The sequence below is a fragment of the Pantherophis guttatus genome, chromosome 2 (assembly GCF_059756535.1).
Source record: "Pantherophis guttatus breed Tessera chromosome 2, ASM5975653v1, whole genome shotgun sequence".
Lineage (NCBI taxonomy): Eukaryota > Metazoa > Chordata > Lepidosauria > Squamata > Colubridae > Pantherophis > Pantherophis guttatus.
In genome coordinates this window covers 85,819,760-85,836,816 of record NC_142064.1, presented here as the reverse complement: position 1 = coordinate 85,836,816, position 17,057 = coordinate 85,819,760, and the positions used below count along the sequence as shown (strand labels likewise).

Genomic DNA, 17,057 nt, shown 5'->3' with positions numbered 1-17,057 from the left:
CTTGCAACAGTTCATTTAGTGACCAAAGTTAAGACAGCACTAAAAAACGTGAATGACCTTTTTTTCACACTCACGACCAACTGCAGCATCTCCATGGTCACCTGATCAAAATTCAGACGCTTTGCAAATGACTCATATTTATGACTGTTGCAATGTCCCGGGATCAGGTGATCCCCTTTTGTGACCTTCTGACAAGCAAAGTCTAGGGGGGGGGAGCCAGATTCACTTTAACAACTGCAGTGCTTCACTTAACAACCGTGGCAAGATAGGTCGTAAATCGGGGCAGTTGACTCACTTAGCAACAGAAACCTTGGGCTCGGTTGTGGTCTTTAAGTCGAGGACTGTACGTATTACCAGCCGCCCTGTGGAGCTGCTTCTCCCCCCCCTTTTTTTTTCAGCGTTTGAGGGAGGGAAAAGGGGCAGTTGAATCACTCAGGCAACCTTCAGCTTTCAGACAGTGGAGACATTAACACCCCACCCCCAATTGCGGCTGATCATCCCTGGCCATCCTGACTGGAGAGCCGGGATCCAAAACATTGGGGTGCAGACGCGAAAGCGCTTTTAGAGCAGGGCGGGAAAGCGGCAGCGCTCTCCTCGCTGTCTGCCTGCTTACAGCATCTCCCGGCTGAGGGGGTGGGGGAGGGAGAGAACTAGCACCTCGCCATCATCCTGAGGGGCACGGCTCCCCCCCTCTCTTTTGGGGCGACAGCTGCAAAGTTTATTTCTGATTTGGCCAGGTTTGCTTTAATCCCTGTAAACTCCTGTACTACCAAGAGCCTTGGTAGTACAGGGGTTTAAGGCACCCTGTTATTAAGCTAGTTATTAAGACCAGCTGCCTGCAATTACTGCAGGTTCGAATCTCGCCAAGGCTCAAGGTTGACTCAGCCTTCCATCCTTTCTAAGGTAGGTAAATTGAGGACCCAGTTGTGGGGGCAATAAGCTGACTTTGTATAAATATACAAAAGGATGAAGGCTATTGCTTAACGCATTGTAAGCCGCCCTGAGTCTTCGGAGAAGGGCGGCATATAAATCAAATTAAAATAATAATAATAATAATAATAAAAAAACCTGTCGCAGCCAATTCGGAGACCAATCCAAATAGGAAAAAGGCTCCGCTTCATTTCCCTGCTCAACGGCGCCCCTCCTCCTTCCCCGTCTTTCCAATGGCGCCCCCGCGAGCCGCTTTCTGTTTCCCCGATCGCGTTTCCTGATTTGGGAAACTTCCTTCGCTTTCGATTCTCGCTTCGGGTCGGCTGTTTCTGAGGAATCTAGTCGGTCGGCAACGGAGGATTTTCATTGGACGGCTTGGCCCGCCCTCGGGGGTGTGTGTTTTAAGCTGCTTCCCGACGCTGTTTAGTTTGAGAGCTGCGAGCAGGCGACCTCGCAGTCGGATTTGGGTTTTTTGATGGGTTTTTTTTGGAGGGGGGCAACGTTGAAAGATAAACGGAATAATACGAGGAGAGATTTTAAAAAAAGCTATTGCAAAGCCAAAGGTTTAAGGAGAAAGAGGAAAAATGACCGAGGCCGAACGAGAGAATTTGCTTCGCTACAAGCAATATATAGTGAAGACTTTAAATCCTGTTTATGTATTGAGCCACATGAAAACCTGGCTGTCTGATGGTAAGTAGGAACCACCCAAGTTTTCTATCAAAGTGATGTTTTGTTCTGATGACCCCAACTGCACGCTCTTTAGGAACTGCAATGTTATATAAAACGCAGATGTACTCTGGCCCGATGGGAATTGTAATGCAACATTGGGAGGGCATCAGACTGGGAGAAGATTCATTTTATTTATACTTAGGACGAGGGATTTGTTAAGCGACACCTTCCGTGTCATCTAGCCCAGAATACCTGTGGCCACTATTCACGTTATGTGCACGATCTCTCCAGATGTTTTGGAGAATATTCGGTTCAGATTTTTGGAATGGGGAAAACAGATACCCAAATTAAAAACAGATTAGCTGAAAAATGCCTATTCCCCCCCCCCTGTGAATTATGTTATGACCAGGCGTGTCAATTAACTGGTTGACTTAATCAAATCACCTGCCTGCAATTACACGGAGACGTTACTTTCCTAACCAGAAACTTCCTAGTGATGTTTAGAAACAGAATGAATAAATTAAAACTCTAATCCTTTTAAGGAATCCTGCTTTTTTATATATGTACACTGTACGTCTTTCTCACACATGCTCGGGTGCTAATTAAAGCTACATAATCTAAGAGCACTGATCTACATGTTGATTTCACTTGATTTTTCAGAAGAGGTTAGTGACGGTTGGACAGAAAGACGTTGAAAGGAAAAAAAAAATGTTCGTGTCGCTAATGTTCAGCAAAGAACGCGAGAGGCAACTATTTCGCCCGCCACGGTTCTTAGTCTCGTTTTTGCAGAGAGAAGTCAGGCTAAGCGGGGTTCTGACATTCAAAGGGGTTGCGTTTGAGGCATCTTTCTTGCACGCGTTTTGCAGGGGCTGTGCATACAGTTCTTTCGAGTTGGCAGATGCGCCTTTACAAGGCGTTCGTGATTGGCCAGCTTCGCAAGCGGCTTGGGAATTATCCTTTTCGGAATTATCTTGATAACCGGGAGGGGGAAGCAGGGCACTTATTGGCTGAAAGCAGCGGAGGAGGCGGGGCAAGAATCCTGCCAGCAGATGGCGCTAAAACCGTCAAGGCGCGCTCGTGCCCTGCCTGCTTCTTACAGTTTTTCTCCCTCTCTGAAAATTGCGGAATTTTTCGTCTTCTAGTGGAAGCGAAATAAGCCATGGCTGTCTGGAAATCCAAAGTAGATTTCGATATTTGAAACAAAGAAAGAGATTGAGACATTTCCTACATGAAGTCATGGTCTTTCAGAATGCACAATCTTGATCAAGAGCTCCTAAAACAAAGTATCTCATGCAAACTATCTTTAATTTCACCTAATCCATATGCTTCTAAATAACCTTTTACTCTTCAAACTTACCTCTGCATGAGGGTTCCATCATTTCCATCTAACTCCCTCAGGTTTCCTTTTGTCACATTTGTTCGCCCTTGATATATTTATAATCTAATTCTTAAGTCTATTCTTTTTATAACTCTTAACTCACTTTTAAATACAATCCACATTCATTCAGAACCCAAATGGTTAGGTTCAAAGGATTGATGTTCGAAAAACAATCAAAAATGAAAAGTGATTCAGTTTCACTGTAAAGTTTTTCTAATTTAATATAATTATGTTTAATGACATTCCCTTTGTGTCAAAGTACCATATGGGGAGATATCAGTGTTAATTACCCAGTTTCCCTCAAAATAAGACATCCCCTAATAATAAGCCAATTGGGTTTTTGAGTGCATGGCAATAAGGCCAAGCGCTTATTTCAGGGATCAAAAAAATATAAGACAGGGTCTTATTTTCAGGGAAACACGTACTTTACTTTCCTCTTCCCTCCCCTCTCCTCTCCCTCTCTCCCTCTCCCATTTCTTTCTCTCAAGTCCCAGTCATTCCCATGCCATAGATATCATCAGATGATCCCATATATACTGGCTTCCGTCTCCCATCACAAGAACACCTAATCCCAGTTTCACTTCATGAATGCTCATTCTAGTCTGTGCATGCAAAGATTTTTAGTTTAGTTCATCTAATTTATCCTCCAAGAAAACAAGGGTGTATAGACATAGAATTCTTCCATTTTTTTCTCATAAGAACAGCCCCATGAAATAGCTAGACTGAGAGTTTTCATTGGCCCAGAGTCAACCTTGACAACTATATAATATTGATTATGTTAATGAAGACTTAAAATACTAGAACCGTGTTAGTGAACCTATGGAACGTGTGCCGGAAGCGGCACACAGAACCATCCCGTGAGGGACGTGTGGCCTCGCTGGCTCCTCTTCTGTATTCCTGTGCACACATGCACGCAGGTCATGTGTGCTGCTCTTCTGGGGTTTGGTGCTCCCACGCGCGTGAAGGCTAGCAAGGCCATGCGGTCCAGGCAGGATGGTTTTGCGTGCCATTTCCGGCACGCAGGTCAGCACGCGGTGATGTAAAAGGTTAGCCATCACTGTACTAGAATGAACAAGAATGCAGAATAGATTTATCACTGTGATTAATTTGATATAATTAATATATTGTATATATTATACAAAATATTAATATAATATAATAATATATGCTAATATATAATAATATATAATTAATATAGTGATTAATTAATATATTGGAAAAAAGGTTTGGTAGAGCAATGCATTTGCCAGGCATGTGATTCAAGTCACCTTAAAAGCTTAGTCTTCTACATAAGATGAAGAGTACTCAGTCATGTGTACAAACATGCTTTGTACTTGACTGTAAAATCATCCATTGATAACAACTGTCAATGAGTGATGGAGAAGGTGAAGAGATTCCTGTGCTGGTCAAATATTAAGCCTTCCATAGGTCTAACACAGCCAGACTGCAAAATACCAAATGTCCATTATCTAGACATGAAGAGATACAGAAAATGTTACAGATAACCTTTGCTTCATGACCATTCAACAAGCATTTGAAGTTATGATGATGCTGAACAAATCTTACTTAATGCCTGGTCTTTGAAGTTATGGGTCACAGCATCCCTATGTTCAAGTGATCAGAATTTAGCACTTGGCAATCTACCCACATTAACCTCAGGATATGCTTCAATGCTATCCACTCACCTATTCCCCCCATCTCTGCTCTTCACTATTCTTGCCATCCTTAGCTGACCTTTGTTGTTGTTTTCTTCCCACTGCTGAGGAGATGTGCCTAACTGGCCCTTCATGAGTGCAGCTGGACAAGGTTAATTGCTACCAAGGAGTGGGAAGACATGCAAACAGGAAAAAAGTCAGACATAGGACAGATTGCTTACAATTGCTTTGCCTCTCCACAAGAGATTGGAGAGGAAGAGATTACAAAAGAGTAAGCAAACACCTAGTGGGGAATATATGGGCTGTTTGCGTAGTATGCTAGAGGCTGCCAATGCCAGCACATTACTTCTGATATGTAGTCCGCATTGTACGCCTGCTTACTCTCTTGTAATCACTTCCTTTCGAATTCTCTACTCTGCAAGGAGGATGGAGAAAGAAAAACAACATATTAAGTCCAGGACCACAAATATTGATTGTATCGGTAATCGCATTACTGAGGGACATTACTTGTAACTTTCAATAGATGCTGAATAGATAGATGCTCAGTAAGTAAGAACTACTTGTAATGTGCTTTCAATAAGCAAGCAGACACACAGAGAAACATTTTCTAATAGCAGCAAAATGAATTATTGCCTTTCGGAATGTGGCAAACAGAATCATGAGCCCTTGGAAAGCTAAAATGGAAAAGATGCTTTACTTTGAAAGTCTATTGTTTTGCTTTGAACCTTAAAATAAGAAATTTACTACAACAGTTTTGTCTACAATCTGACAAATCTGAGTCCAGTAGGAGAAGGGCAGTGTACAAATTTAATAAAATAAAATAAATAAATTTCATTCTAGAGACTGTGGAGCAAATTCAAGAGCAAAGCAGCCGGCCAACCAAGGCAGCAGAACTCTTTCTTCAGTCTCTTCTACAGCTCAGCGTGGATGGATGGTTCCGTGGTTTTCTGGATGCACTAAAAGCATCAGGTAGGATTGCTTTATTATATAGGAAGTGTGTGCTAAACTACAATCCTTCTCCCTCTAAAACTCTAATCAATGGTTTTATGTAAACAATTGCAGTTTCATTGAGTGGGTACCACACAAAAGAATTATTCAAAGTGTTCAGAGTATTATTATTATTATTATTTATTAGATTTCTATACCGCCCTACTCCCGAAGGACTCAGGGCGGTGCACAGCCAAACAATAAAAACACATACAATACAAAATTTAAAAAATAGAATAAAATCAAATTAAATAATTTTGGCCCCGACAAATTTAAAACCCCAAACTTTTAAAACCAATTTAAAATTGAATATATAAATACTAAAAAATATTTAAAATTTTAAAAATCTTTTATAAAAGAGGGGGAAAATTAGGCCAGGCCGGCCTGGTGAAATAGTAAGGTCTTTAAGGCGCGGCGGAAGGTGCGCAGATCCGGGATCCTCCGTATCTCTGGGGGGAGCTCGTTCCAGATAGTAGGTGCCCCCACAGAAAAGGCTCTCCCCCTGGGGGCCGCCAGTCGGCATTGTTTGGCTGACGGCACCCGGAGGAGCCCCTCTCTATGGGAGCGTACCGGCCGGTGGGAGGCTATTGGTGGTAGTAGGCGGTCCCGCAAGTACCCGGGTCCTAAGCCATGGAGCGCTTTAAAGGTGGTAACCAAAGAGTATATATATACATACACATATACATACACACATATATACAGTATGTCACAGAAGTGAGTACACCCCCTCACATTTTGTAAATATTTAAGTATATCTTTTCATGTGACAACACTGAAGAAATGGCACTTGGCTACAATGTAAGGTAGTGAGTATACAGCTTGTATAACAGGGTAAATATGCTGTCCCGTCAAAATAACGCAGCACACAGCCATTAATGTCTAAACTCTAATCAATGGTTTTATGTAAACAATTGCAATTTCATTGAGTGGGTATCACACAAAAGAATTATTCAAAGAGTTCAGAGTACACACACACACATGCACATGCACACACACAGAGGATGCTGTTCAATTACAAGACAGGAAATGTCACTGCGTTTTTGTATTTACCAGATGAGCTATTATTTTTGGACTTTCAGACTTACCGTAGCTTGCCAAGTTTCTTATCAGTAAGCTAACTGCGCATGTCTACATTCCTTCACTTTCTTCTATCTTTCTTTGTTCTCCTGCCAGGAGAGGTCCGGCAGGAACGTTGCCAAGATGTAACTAATTAGGCTAGTGAGATGTTTTATTTTCTTTATAACAAATAAATGAGTTTTTCTTAGAAAATATATCTTCGGGTTTATTTTCTTGCTAAAAGTATACACAAGGAGAATGCCACGATTCATCTCTAACTCAGGCAATTACCCCAGGAAGGTAATGGGGCTGATTGCCACCCTGACAGGAAACACATTATTAGTTGGCATGTAAATGTCCTATTTGAAAGATGGGTTCTTCCAAAAGCCTCTGCAAATGAGCTGATAGATTCCTTCAACCTCAGACCTGGGAGTCTATGATCCAGTAAGTTTGCTGGAAGTGAAAGCTGGAATTAGGAGCTGGGGTTTTCTTCATTTTTAAGATAAAATTTACCAAATAAATGTGGCATAAATTAATAAAGTAGGCATACTACGCAACTTGAAGACTAGTGCATTTCTTATGTTGCTTTAAAAAAAAACCATTGTGACAGTGAAATTAGTAGAGATAATTTTGGGTGGAAAGAGGCTGTTAAAGTGATTTTGGGGAACGTATAGCAACTAGGAAGGAAGAGAATTTCCTTTGCTCAGGGGAAAAACAATCCTTTTCTATAGCTCAGGGAAGAGAAGAAAATGGCTGCAGGGCAAAAAACCAAAAATTGATTATGGAGCTTAGGAAATATCTCCAATCAGGAATACCAAGCAAGTTGTGTGAAAGGGATGCTTACTTTTGTGCTCTCTGCTATGGGAGAGAATCTCATCAGTTCTTCCGAAGATAAAAAGGTCAGACAGAGTTGCACAAAAAAACTCAGTGGGCTGGAATGTGCTTTAAAATTGCTTACCTTTTAGGTAATCTGCATTCTTTTTGCATCCTGCTTCAAGGACCCTCTAAAAGGATGCAGATGACCAGCTGTCTGCAAGGAATATAAATCCTTCCATTCCCTACTATCCTGTCAGAGCTGAGGGAAGCTTCTTGGATGAGAAGTGAAACATCTTCAAAAGGAAAAACAAAAAAGTCCAGTTGCGTCCTGAAAAAGCACCTTTGGGATAGCTTTAAATAGCTTAAAGAAATCAGTCAGCACAGCCAAAGAATCAGAACAACATGATAATATTGTATATGATATTTACAATGATAAATATCATCTACAATTTCTTACATTCAGAAGGTCAATTGTTGCAGTAAGTTATTTCCCTCCTTCAGTCCCTCTGTGTGTGTGCGCGCGTACACACACACACACACACATGGGGGGAAAGGTCTTTAAAAGCTTTCTGAGTCTAATGGGGACCTGGTGTTTCTTACCAAACTTGATTGGTAAGGATTCTCAACATATTCACTTTCCACATTTTGGGGTGGGCTGAAACTAACTTAGAAAGGCATCAGATAAACCACCTGTTGCTCATAGTTGACTTTAGTCAATTACCACTTTAATTTTAATTTGTACTTTCTATTCTGCTTCTTAAAGAGTATACTGGCCTTCATCAAGCAATTGAAAGTTGGGATTTCAAGATAATTGAAAGTTTGGAACCTCACAGGGAACTGTTGAAACGAATTGAGCCCACTATGCAGGACATTGACGTCAAAGAAATTCGGTTGCACATGAATAGCTGCCTCCTAGAACAGGAATGGGAAGAAATTTATCAGGTATTATTTATTTAAACTGCTTGATCAATAACACTCAGCAATATTGCCCATCCGCTCTGCACTACCCCACTGTTAACAGAGGCCCACATTATTTTAGAAGACAGCCCTGACTTTCATTTTGCACAGTGTACTAATTCAGCATGATCAGAAAGCAAAAATAAAACCTATATGAACTCTTACCAGTCATTTCTATAAATATTTGAGAAGATCTGATGTGGTCCAGGTTACAGGTTGGTAAGCAAGGGAATTAACATGAATGAAGGAAGAAAGGAATAAATGATGAATTTAAAATTGATTTTGCTTCTTATTTTATATTCTCTTATTGTTACCCTGAAGGTTTGTGAATTTTGCTCTGATCATTGATGTTTTCTTGAGTTTAGTTACTTGTAGTTGGGCATGTATCTTCTGATATTATTTTCATAAAGTTTTATTGAAAGTTTTACAAAGAATATAAGAAATAACTCGAATAGCAATAGCACTTAGACTTATATACCACTTCATAATGCTTTACAGCCCTCTCTTAAGTGGTTTACAGAGTCAGCATATTGCCCTCAACAATCTGGGTCCTCAATTTACTGACCTCAGAAGGATGGAAGGCTGAGTCAACCTCCAGCCGGTCAAGATTGAACTACTGGCAGTTGGCAGAGTCAGCCTGCAATACTGCATTCTAACAACTGCGCCACGAAGGCTGTAATAAAGAGTGAAAGCAAGGAAGAAGAAAATGAAAAACAAAGGTGCAGAAAGAAAGGATAAAAAGAAATAAAAAGAAGCTTCCAATTTCCTTTGCAACAAATATAAGTACAATTACAAAATCATCTCCTGTCCCATGATTACAAAAGAAGAGTCACTTTTCAGTTTTTCCCTAATCTTCAAAACCACAAATTATAGCCACAAATTCTGCATTTTTTTCTGTTTTATGTAAAAAGTCCATAAAGAGTGGAAGTGAATCTCTTGAGTTTTGAAATACTATAAATAAGTACTCCCCTCTACCTCCTCTTTCTGATTTGCAGATTTGTGACACGAAAGGGAGAAAAGCAAGTGGAAGCAAACTGGTAGAATGCCTGTGTAGATCAGACAAAGAAAATTGGCCTAAAACTTTCCAAATGGCACTGCATGAGACTGGATACGAGGATCAAAGGGATCTATTGGATTTGAAAGGAGGTATTGTCATATCTTTGTTTTACTCTCTATTCAGTTTCTTTCTTTCTCTTGGAAGACTTCCAGAATAAAGAGTCCCCAATTACGAGAGGCAGAGTCACCAATTGGAATGTCAGTGGGGTGTGTGTGGAGTGATGGTCATAATCAGGTGTTCGAAGCCCCTCAGTTTTAACTTCTATGTGCCTTAAAACTGGAAAGGCGTCCATTGCCATGCTGTTACAGGTAGTCCTCACTTAAAAAGTCTAATCAGGACCTGCAATTCTGCCACTAAGTGGAGCAGTCACTCAGTGGGAAATCACATGCAACTGTAATTTCTGGCTAGAAATAGACAATAGACTCAGTTTCACACCTTTGGCTTTGTTTGCATCCTAACTATTCCCCTGCCCTTTGGGATACTCAGAGTACTTTTTACTGTCATATATACATAGAAGGCAGTGCATTCATGCTGGAAGACAGAGGTGCATTACTCAAATAGCTTCCAGTACTCTCTTGAAATCCTTTCCTCTCTGATATCTTCACTATACAAGTGGGGAGGCAGATTGGGGGGGGGATAGAAAAAAAGCAAGCAATTTCTGTAGGCAATCACTCCCTTACCTGACCTTTTCTAATTGCCTGTACAATCACATTGCTTTTGAAAAGAAAAGAAAGCAGCTTACTCTTGAAATCCCTTCCTCTCCAATCTCTCAACTAGTGTCACTTAGTGAAATGGGTGGGGTAGAAATGCAATGAATATATAAACAAAGAAGTATGTAGAAATTTAGTCACTTGAGCAAGAGTATTCAAATAGGACCTTCCACATTGTTTAAGATTGGTAACTTGCAGTGTTTCTCCATTCATTAGAACATATTTATATTGCGTTCCCACAGACTTCTCTGTGTCACATTCAGATGATAATGCAGATGTTGAAATGGAAAATGAAGATGAAAGCAGCTGTGTTTTTCAAATACAAATTTCTGAAGAAGCAGAATCTGATAATCTTTCTGGGAATTCATGTTCAGCTTCAGGTAAGACAGTTGGAAAACAGCCTTGGGTTCAATTCTGTGCATTCTTTTAGGAAACATTTAGTAGCTTCTCAAGGAAAGAATCTGTACTACCAAAAGTCGTCACTTACTTAGGGCAGAGGAATACCGTCTTTCCCTGAAAATAAGACCCTGTCTTATATTTTTTTGAACACCAAAGTAAGGGCTTGGCCTTATTTTTGGGGAGGTCTTATTATTTTGGGGTGCATGGCACAAGACAGGACTCCTCTTGCCATCTTACCTGATTTCCAGCTCTGTCTCTCTAATCCTAACCAGATGAAATGGCGGGGACCGGCTGCACCCGCGTTTAAACATTTTCGGGGAGGGCTTATTTTGGTGCATGCGTCAAAATAAGTTCAATTGGACTTATTATTGGGGAAACAGGGTATGACCAGGTGCCCAAGGTGGTGCCTGCGGTACTTATATTTCTTGAAAAATTTCAATGCTGTCCCTACAGCCCTTTGTGGATGAATATTGTGGCATTTTCTAATGTGATTAAATATAGAAATGGTTCATTACCAAAAGAATACTCATTTATTTTAAAATGAATTACATTTACCTTTAACATAGTTTGAAGTACCAGCCAGAGCCAGTGAAGGCCCTTATTCTGAAATAGCTTGAATGCAAATATGGTTGATGAAGCAAGAGCTCTTTTAAGAGGACTAGTGTACCTAGCACAAATTCTGTGTATTTTCACCTCAGCATTTTCTCTGGGAGGTGTCTTTCACAGACCTATATTAGAAAGCTTGCAGGGTATTTTCTTCTTTTGAAAAATGTTACTTTTTGACAATTGAACATGGGGCATAAGCACAATTTCTGCCCCTTGAATCAGACAAAAAGGCCTTCATACTTTTATTTAGAATTGCTTCAGGCTCTAACCACCATGTTTAAACCAAGTCACCCAGCCTATAAGCATTTTCACAGATCATTGTACAAAATGACACATGCATGCAAAAGTTTTCAACTTTATATGTATGGTTATTTGCTTTTAATCAGTTCTGTGCCAGTCTAAATTAACAAAAAAGAAAAAAGACATACAGAGGGTAAAGAAAACCAAGGTAAATTTGGACACCTACCCCTAATTGTTACCTTTTTTAATGGCAAGCTATGATAGAAGAAGGTTCTTCAGAAATTACCAGCTGACACCATCTCTGCAAGAGCCAAGGGATCTTATGGTTCTTCCTCACAGAAAATACATTTAATGGCCTTGATGAAGAGACAATTATTAAGTAAATTTTGCCCCATTTTATTATTTTTTTCCAGCCACTGTTGTTAAGTGAATCACTGTAGTTGTTAAGTTAATAACATGGTTGTAAAGTGAATCTGGCTTCCCCACTGACTTTGCTAGTCAGAAGGTTGCAAAAAGGTGATCCCACATGACCCTGGGACACTGTAACTGTCATAAATATGAACTGATTGCCAAGCGTCCAAATTTTGATCATGTGACCATGGGGATGAGCACTGCAACCATCCTAAGTGTGAAAAAATGGTCATAAGTCACTTTTTTCAGTGCTCTTGTAACTTCTAACTATAAACCACTTAAAGAAGTCTGTAAAGCACTATGAAGCGGTATGTAAGTTTAAGTGCTATTGCTATAGTAGATATTCCATTTTACATGCCATACATACGTTGTATTTTATATGTATTACAATTTTTTCACTGTGCTTTTCTTCACTTGTTCTTCTAGATACCTTCCAGCAGACCAGATACGTTCTGAGGAACCCAAGGAGCTATCAGATAGAACTTGCTGAGCCTGCTATTAATGGCAAACACACCATGATTTGTGCCCCTACTGGTAAGATCATATTTCTCTGAACTACAGTAACCCATAGAAGTAAGCTTCTTGCTGATTGGAAAATTTATTGATTTAAAAAAAAAGAAGAGCTATAAGATAAATTTCTGAGGAAAAAAAAAAAGAAAACTCGTACATTTTCCCCCCTCTTGCTGTGATGGAGATCTGAATGGTTTGCTAGTGCCATCATCAAACCTTGATAATCCCTTTATAGGAATACTAAACAACCCTGGCTCATTTTTTTTGCCAAGCTTAAAGGGATTCTAAGTTTCACTCTTCCATACCATCTGAGCTTGAACATCTCTTTTTTTATGCTGAAGAATTGTGTTGTATTAAAGAACAGATCATGGTTTTAGTGAAAATGTCTTTGAAAATATGCAAAAAAGATTCCTATACACAATAATATTAAATAGTAAATAATATTTAAATGGTGCGTCACAAAAATCTTCATAGCACAATTTTTAAAGATGGCATTATATTACAACTGAGGGAGCAGGTTAGAAAGGAATATTTAGTTAATATTGCCATGTAAGATAATGACTATGGAGTATGGGTAGTCCTCACTACATAACTGCCTTGTTTAGCAAATACTGAAAGGTAAAACTGCATTAAAAAAAAAAAAAGCTTTGTGACCATTTACAACCTTCACAGTATCCCACAGACATGTGATCACTAATTGTGTGATTTTCAACTGGCTTGCAATAAGCAAATAAAAGCATGTGTCATAGTGATACGTTTTGCTTAACAACTGCAACAATTCAATAACTGTAGGGGAAATAAACCTGTTAGGGTAAGAGATTTTCCGTGTTGGAGTTTCCTGTCCCAGTTGTGATGTCCTTCATAAGAGGGACCCTCTGTATGAACTTGCCAGCTTGTAGTTCAAATTTTTAGGCCATTGCTTCCAAATGCGTCCAACCAGCCTTTATTCATTTTTACAGGATCTGGGAAGACTCTTGTGTCTATTATGATATGTCAGCATCATCTCTGCAACAGGCCTGCTGGGCAGACAGGAAAAGTGGTCTTCCTCACTACAAAAGTTCCAGTTTATGAACAACAAAAGAAAGTCTTCTATGAATACTTCAAAAATGAGTATGATCTTAGTCCAGGGGTCCCCAAACTTGGTAGCTTTAAGACTTGTGGACTTCAACTCCCAGAATTCTCCAGCCAGCTATGAATTCTGGGAGTTGAAGTCCACAAGTCTTAAAGCTGCCAAGTTTGGGGACCTCTGTCTTAATCTGTCCTGGGCAGATTTCCTGTTGTTTCCTAGTTCTAAAATAATAGCAATAGTGTCTTTTTTAGCCAGTTTTTTAGATTGTTGCTCTAAAGCAGAGTTCCCCAACCTTTTCAGTTTTGCAGACTGGTGGAAGAGGGAGAGAGGAGATGGTCCTGCCAAGGCAGCAGGGAAGTGTGCCTGTGTGCACAGCTCCATTTGTGTGAACAGCAGGCACACTGCCGTCCACTTGTGCAAATGGAATGTGCTCATGCAGTTAAAAATATAAATCGGATTTTTAAAATTTAAATTGGATTTTTTTTATTTAAATCGGATTTTTTTGATTTAAATCAGATTTTTTTGATTTTTATTAAATTTATTTTAATAAAACGCTTTTGGAGTAAAAATCATATTTAAAGATATTTTTCTATTTAAGATACATTACTAATTTAGTTTATTCAGCATGAAATGGAGCTTAGTTATGCATCATCAGGCTGTGTATTCTGCAATATTGGGACTGTCGGTGAGTCAACAGCAGGTCAGAGGAGGAGCCGCTGCGGGACAGAGATGACAGTTGCTCTTTAAAATTATGATTTAAATCGAGTTGATTTAAATCAAGCCTTTTTACTAGTGATTTAAATCATAACTTAAATCAAATCCACCCTGCTTTGAAATCAATGTCTGGAACAGCAGTTTGCTTCATAATGTATAAAGTGTGTCGTATATGTGATAAGCACCTATGTTGCAATTTTTATAAAAAAGCTAATTGATCAGATATGACCAATTCCTGAGTAATTATGTGTGTTTGTCTATATACCGTATTTTTCGGAGTATAAGACGCACCAGAGTATAAGACACATCACCTTTTTTGGTAAGGAAAAGAAGAAAAAGAAATCTGCCTCTCCCTCTGAGCAATTTTGCCTCCTTGCAGCAAACGGACTGCTTTACTTTCATTTTTGTTTTTAGCATAGCTTGATTAGCACAAGGAAAAAAAAATCTGCTCCAGCAATTTACCTCTTTGCAGCAAGCAGCAGAGCCCTGCGCAAAACAGCTGAGAGCAAATCAGCTGAGAGTCGGGAGGCCGATCCAATCAACTTGTGCTAATTAGGCTGAAGCTGAAAGGAGCTGTTTTTTTTTTTGTTGTTTGCTTGCAAGGAGGTAAATTGCTGGGAGGCAGGGACCAAAGGGTGGGGGCCAGTGGGTGGGCGGGGCTACATTCGGTGTATAAGACGCACCTAAATTTTCACCCCCTTTTAGGGAGGAAAAAGGTGCGTCTTATACTCTGAAAAATATACGGTGTGTATATATATATATATACACCCTCCACCCTCCACCTCTGGGCATGCAGACTCAGCCTCAAGGCACGGTTGGTCCTGACCAAACATGGAGCAACCCGGCAGGGCTGTCTCAAACTGCAACAGATAGGATTAATGAGAAACAAACCTGGCTGACCATGAGGTCACAGACAAGGCAACAAATCGCAATAACTACAGGCTAACATCACCCCACACTGATAAGCAAGCTAGGAAGGAGGAAACAGTAGGAATCAAGCCTCCATCATCCAGCATGACGACAGCAAAAACAACACAGCTGATTACAAGTGGGAGATGGCTGAAAGGGCCTATTACACGCAAGGGCTAAATTGATTAATGGCATATAATGCAGAGATCTCTTTAATGGTAATTTAATATTCTGACAATGTCAGCAGATGGCTGACGAAAGCTTAGTAAAATAAAATTTTAATTCTTTTAAAATTTTAAAATCTTAAAGTTCCGGAGTTCGCAGTATGTCTGCTGCTTCTTTTACTAATATACCTGGAACTCGTATTTTTAAAATAGTTTGTAATATATATATTCTCTAATTTTGCAGTTTTAGATCGAAGGCTTAAACAGGGTTGATGGTGTTCTGAGAAGTATCTGTCTCTTTTCTTGCAGCTACAACATTGCAGGCATCTGTGGGGAAAATGCTTTCTTGACTCCTGCAGACATAGTTATTGATCAGAATGATATTATTGTCATGACGCCCCAGACTCTTTTGAACTCTCTGAATAATGGGACAATTCGTTCTCTTTCAATATTCACATTGATGATATTCGATGAGTGCCACAACACTACGGGGAATAACCCGTACAATATGTTAATGTCTAAGTACTTGGACCTTAAACTGAAGCAAGGTGCATGCTCGTTGCCTCAGGTAAGATAATACGGGGAGCTTTCACATGTTGTTAAAAGAAATATGTCGTTGTTAGTAAGTTGTGTATCCTCTTCTAATACATGAAGACAATATGAAAAACGTTGAACTTCTCAAGAAGATAGCATGCACATCTGTACTCCAGGAGACATTCAGTCTGACAATATTGTGGCAGAGATCCACTTTGTCTCCCACTCTATTCTTAAATAACATACCATATTTTTCAAACTATAAGACGCACTGGACTATAAGATGCACCTAAATTTACAGGAGGAAAACAAGAAAAAAAATATTTTTTGGCCTTTGCGTGTCGCTTTTTCACCCTCCCCGACCCCCAGAAGCACTCTGCAGTGCTTTGCACGGCCCGTTTTCTGGGGGACGGAGAGGGTAAAAACATGGCGCACAGAGGGTTTGGGAGGCCAAAAACGCCTAAATTCAGTCTATAAGACGCACCTACATTTTCACCCACTTTTAGGGAGAAAAGGTGCATTTTATACTCTGAAAAATACGGTAATCATTTGAGCTTCACTTTGGGAAAAAAAATCTGACTTTGGTAAATTTTAATCCATGAACAAAAAGAATGCAGTTTACGTGTTCAATTAAGTAATGCATATTGTGCCAAACACATGGAAAGACATTTTGAAAAAAGTACTTGCTTAGTTATTTTAAATAAGGAGACTTTTAGGAAGAAACCACAACAACAGTGTCATTCCAGTATCATAAACACAGTCAATACACTCAAGAGCCAAACTTGGCATTCAAAATGTGTCTGCAATTGATCTGTTCATCATTCTGCTTCCAAGACTTGAGCCTTATTTTCTAAAATATATTATTGCTGATATACTTGTTAGAACAGGAAATAGCAACTTAATATTAAGCAAATGATAAGCCATAAGCAAAGCTAAGCAAATTGCATTGCTTCAAAAATATTGCTGAACTTTAATTCCATTAACTTAATTAATGATCAAAGGCACTGGAAGTTGTAATTTGGCAACATGTGGAGGATTAATTGTCCACCCCTAGAATAAATATTCAAGAAATATTGTTAGAAATTTTTCTTTTTAAATTTTTTTTAAAATTTTTGAATATACATCAATATCAATACATGAACAGTGAGGCATCTGGGTATCATTCATTTGAATACAAATAGTAATGATAGTATTAATATTTGTTACTTAGATCATACTTATGTAATTGTAATGTTATACATATTTGTGTTAAAATATAGGCCTTCATTATTTAGTTGTTCAGCATT

At 39.4% G+C, this 17,057-nt stretch overlaps 1 protein-coding gene across 2 annotated transcripts in view; it reads left to right on the top strand.

Annotated features, from left to right (window-relative positions):
• The first annotated feature begins 1,154 nt into the window (after positions 1-1,154).
• Positions 1,155-17,057, top strand: part of RIGI (RNA sensor RIG-I) — a 35,892-nt gene continuing 19,989 nt past the window's right edge. The window contains exons 1-8 of one of the 2 annotated variants that reach the window (XM_034410558.3): positions 1,155-1,620; positions 5,473-5,601; positions 8,255-8,433; positions 9,444-9,594; positions 10,458-10,595; positions 12,298-12,405; positions 13,341-13,491; positions 15,547-15,805. In XM_034410558.3, the coding sequence (XP_034266449.2) occupies positions 1,515-1,620; positions 5,473-5,601; positions 8,255-8,433; positions 9,444-9,594; positions 10,458-10,595; positions 12,298-12,405; positions 13,341-13,491; positions 15,547-15,805 (1,221 nt within the window). In that variant the 5' untranslated portion in view covers positions 1,155-1,514. The remainder of the gene's footprint in view (positions 1,621-5,472; positions 5,602-8,254; positions 8,434-9,443; positions 9,595-10,457; positions 10,596-12,297; positions 12,406-13,340; positions 13,492-15,546; positions 15,806-17,057) is intronic. The other variant, XM_034410559.3, reaches the window with a different exon arrangement.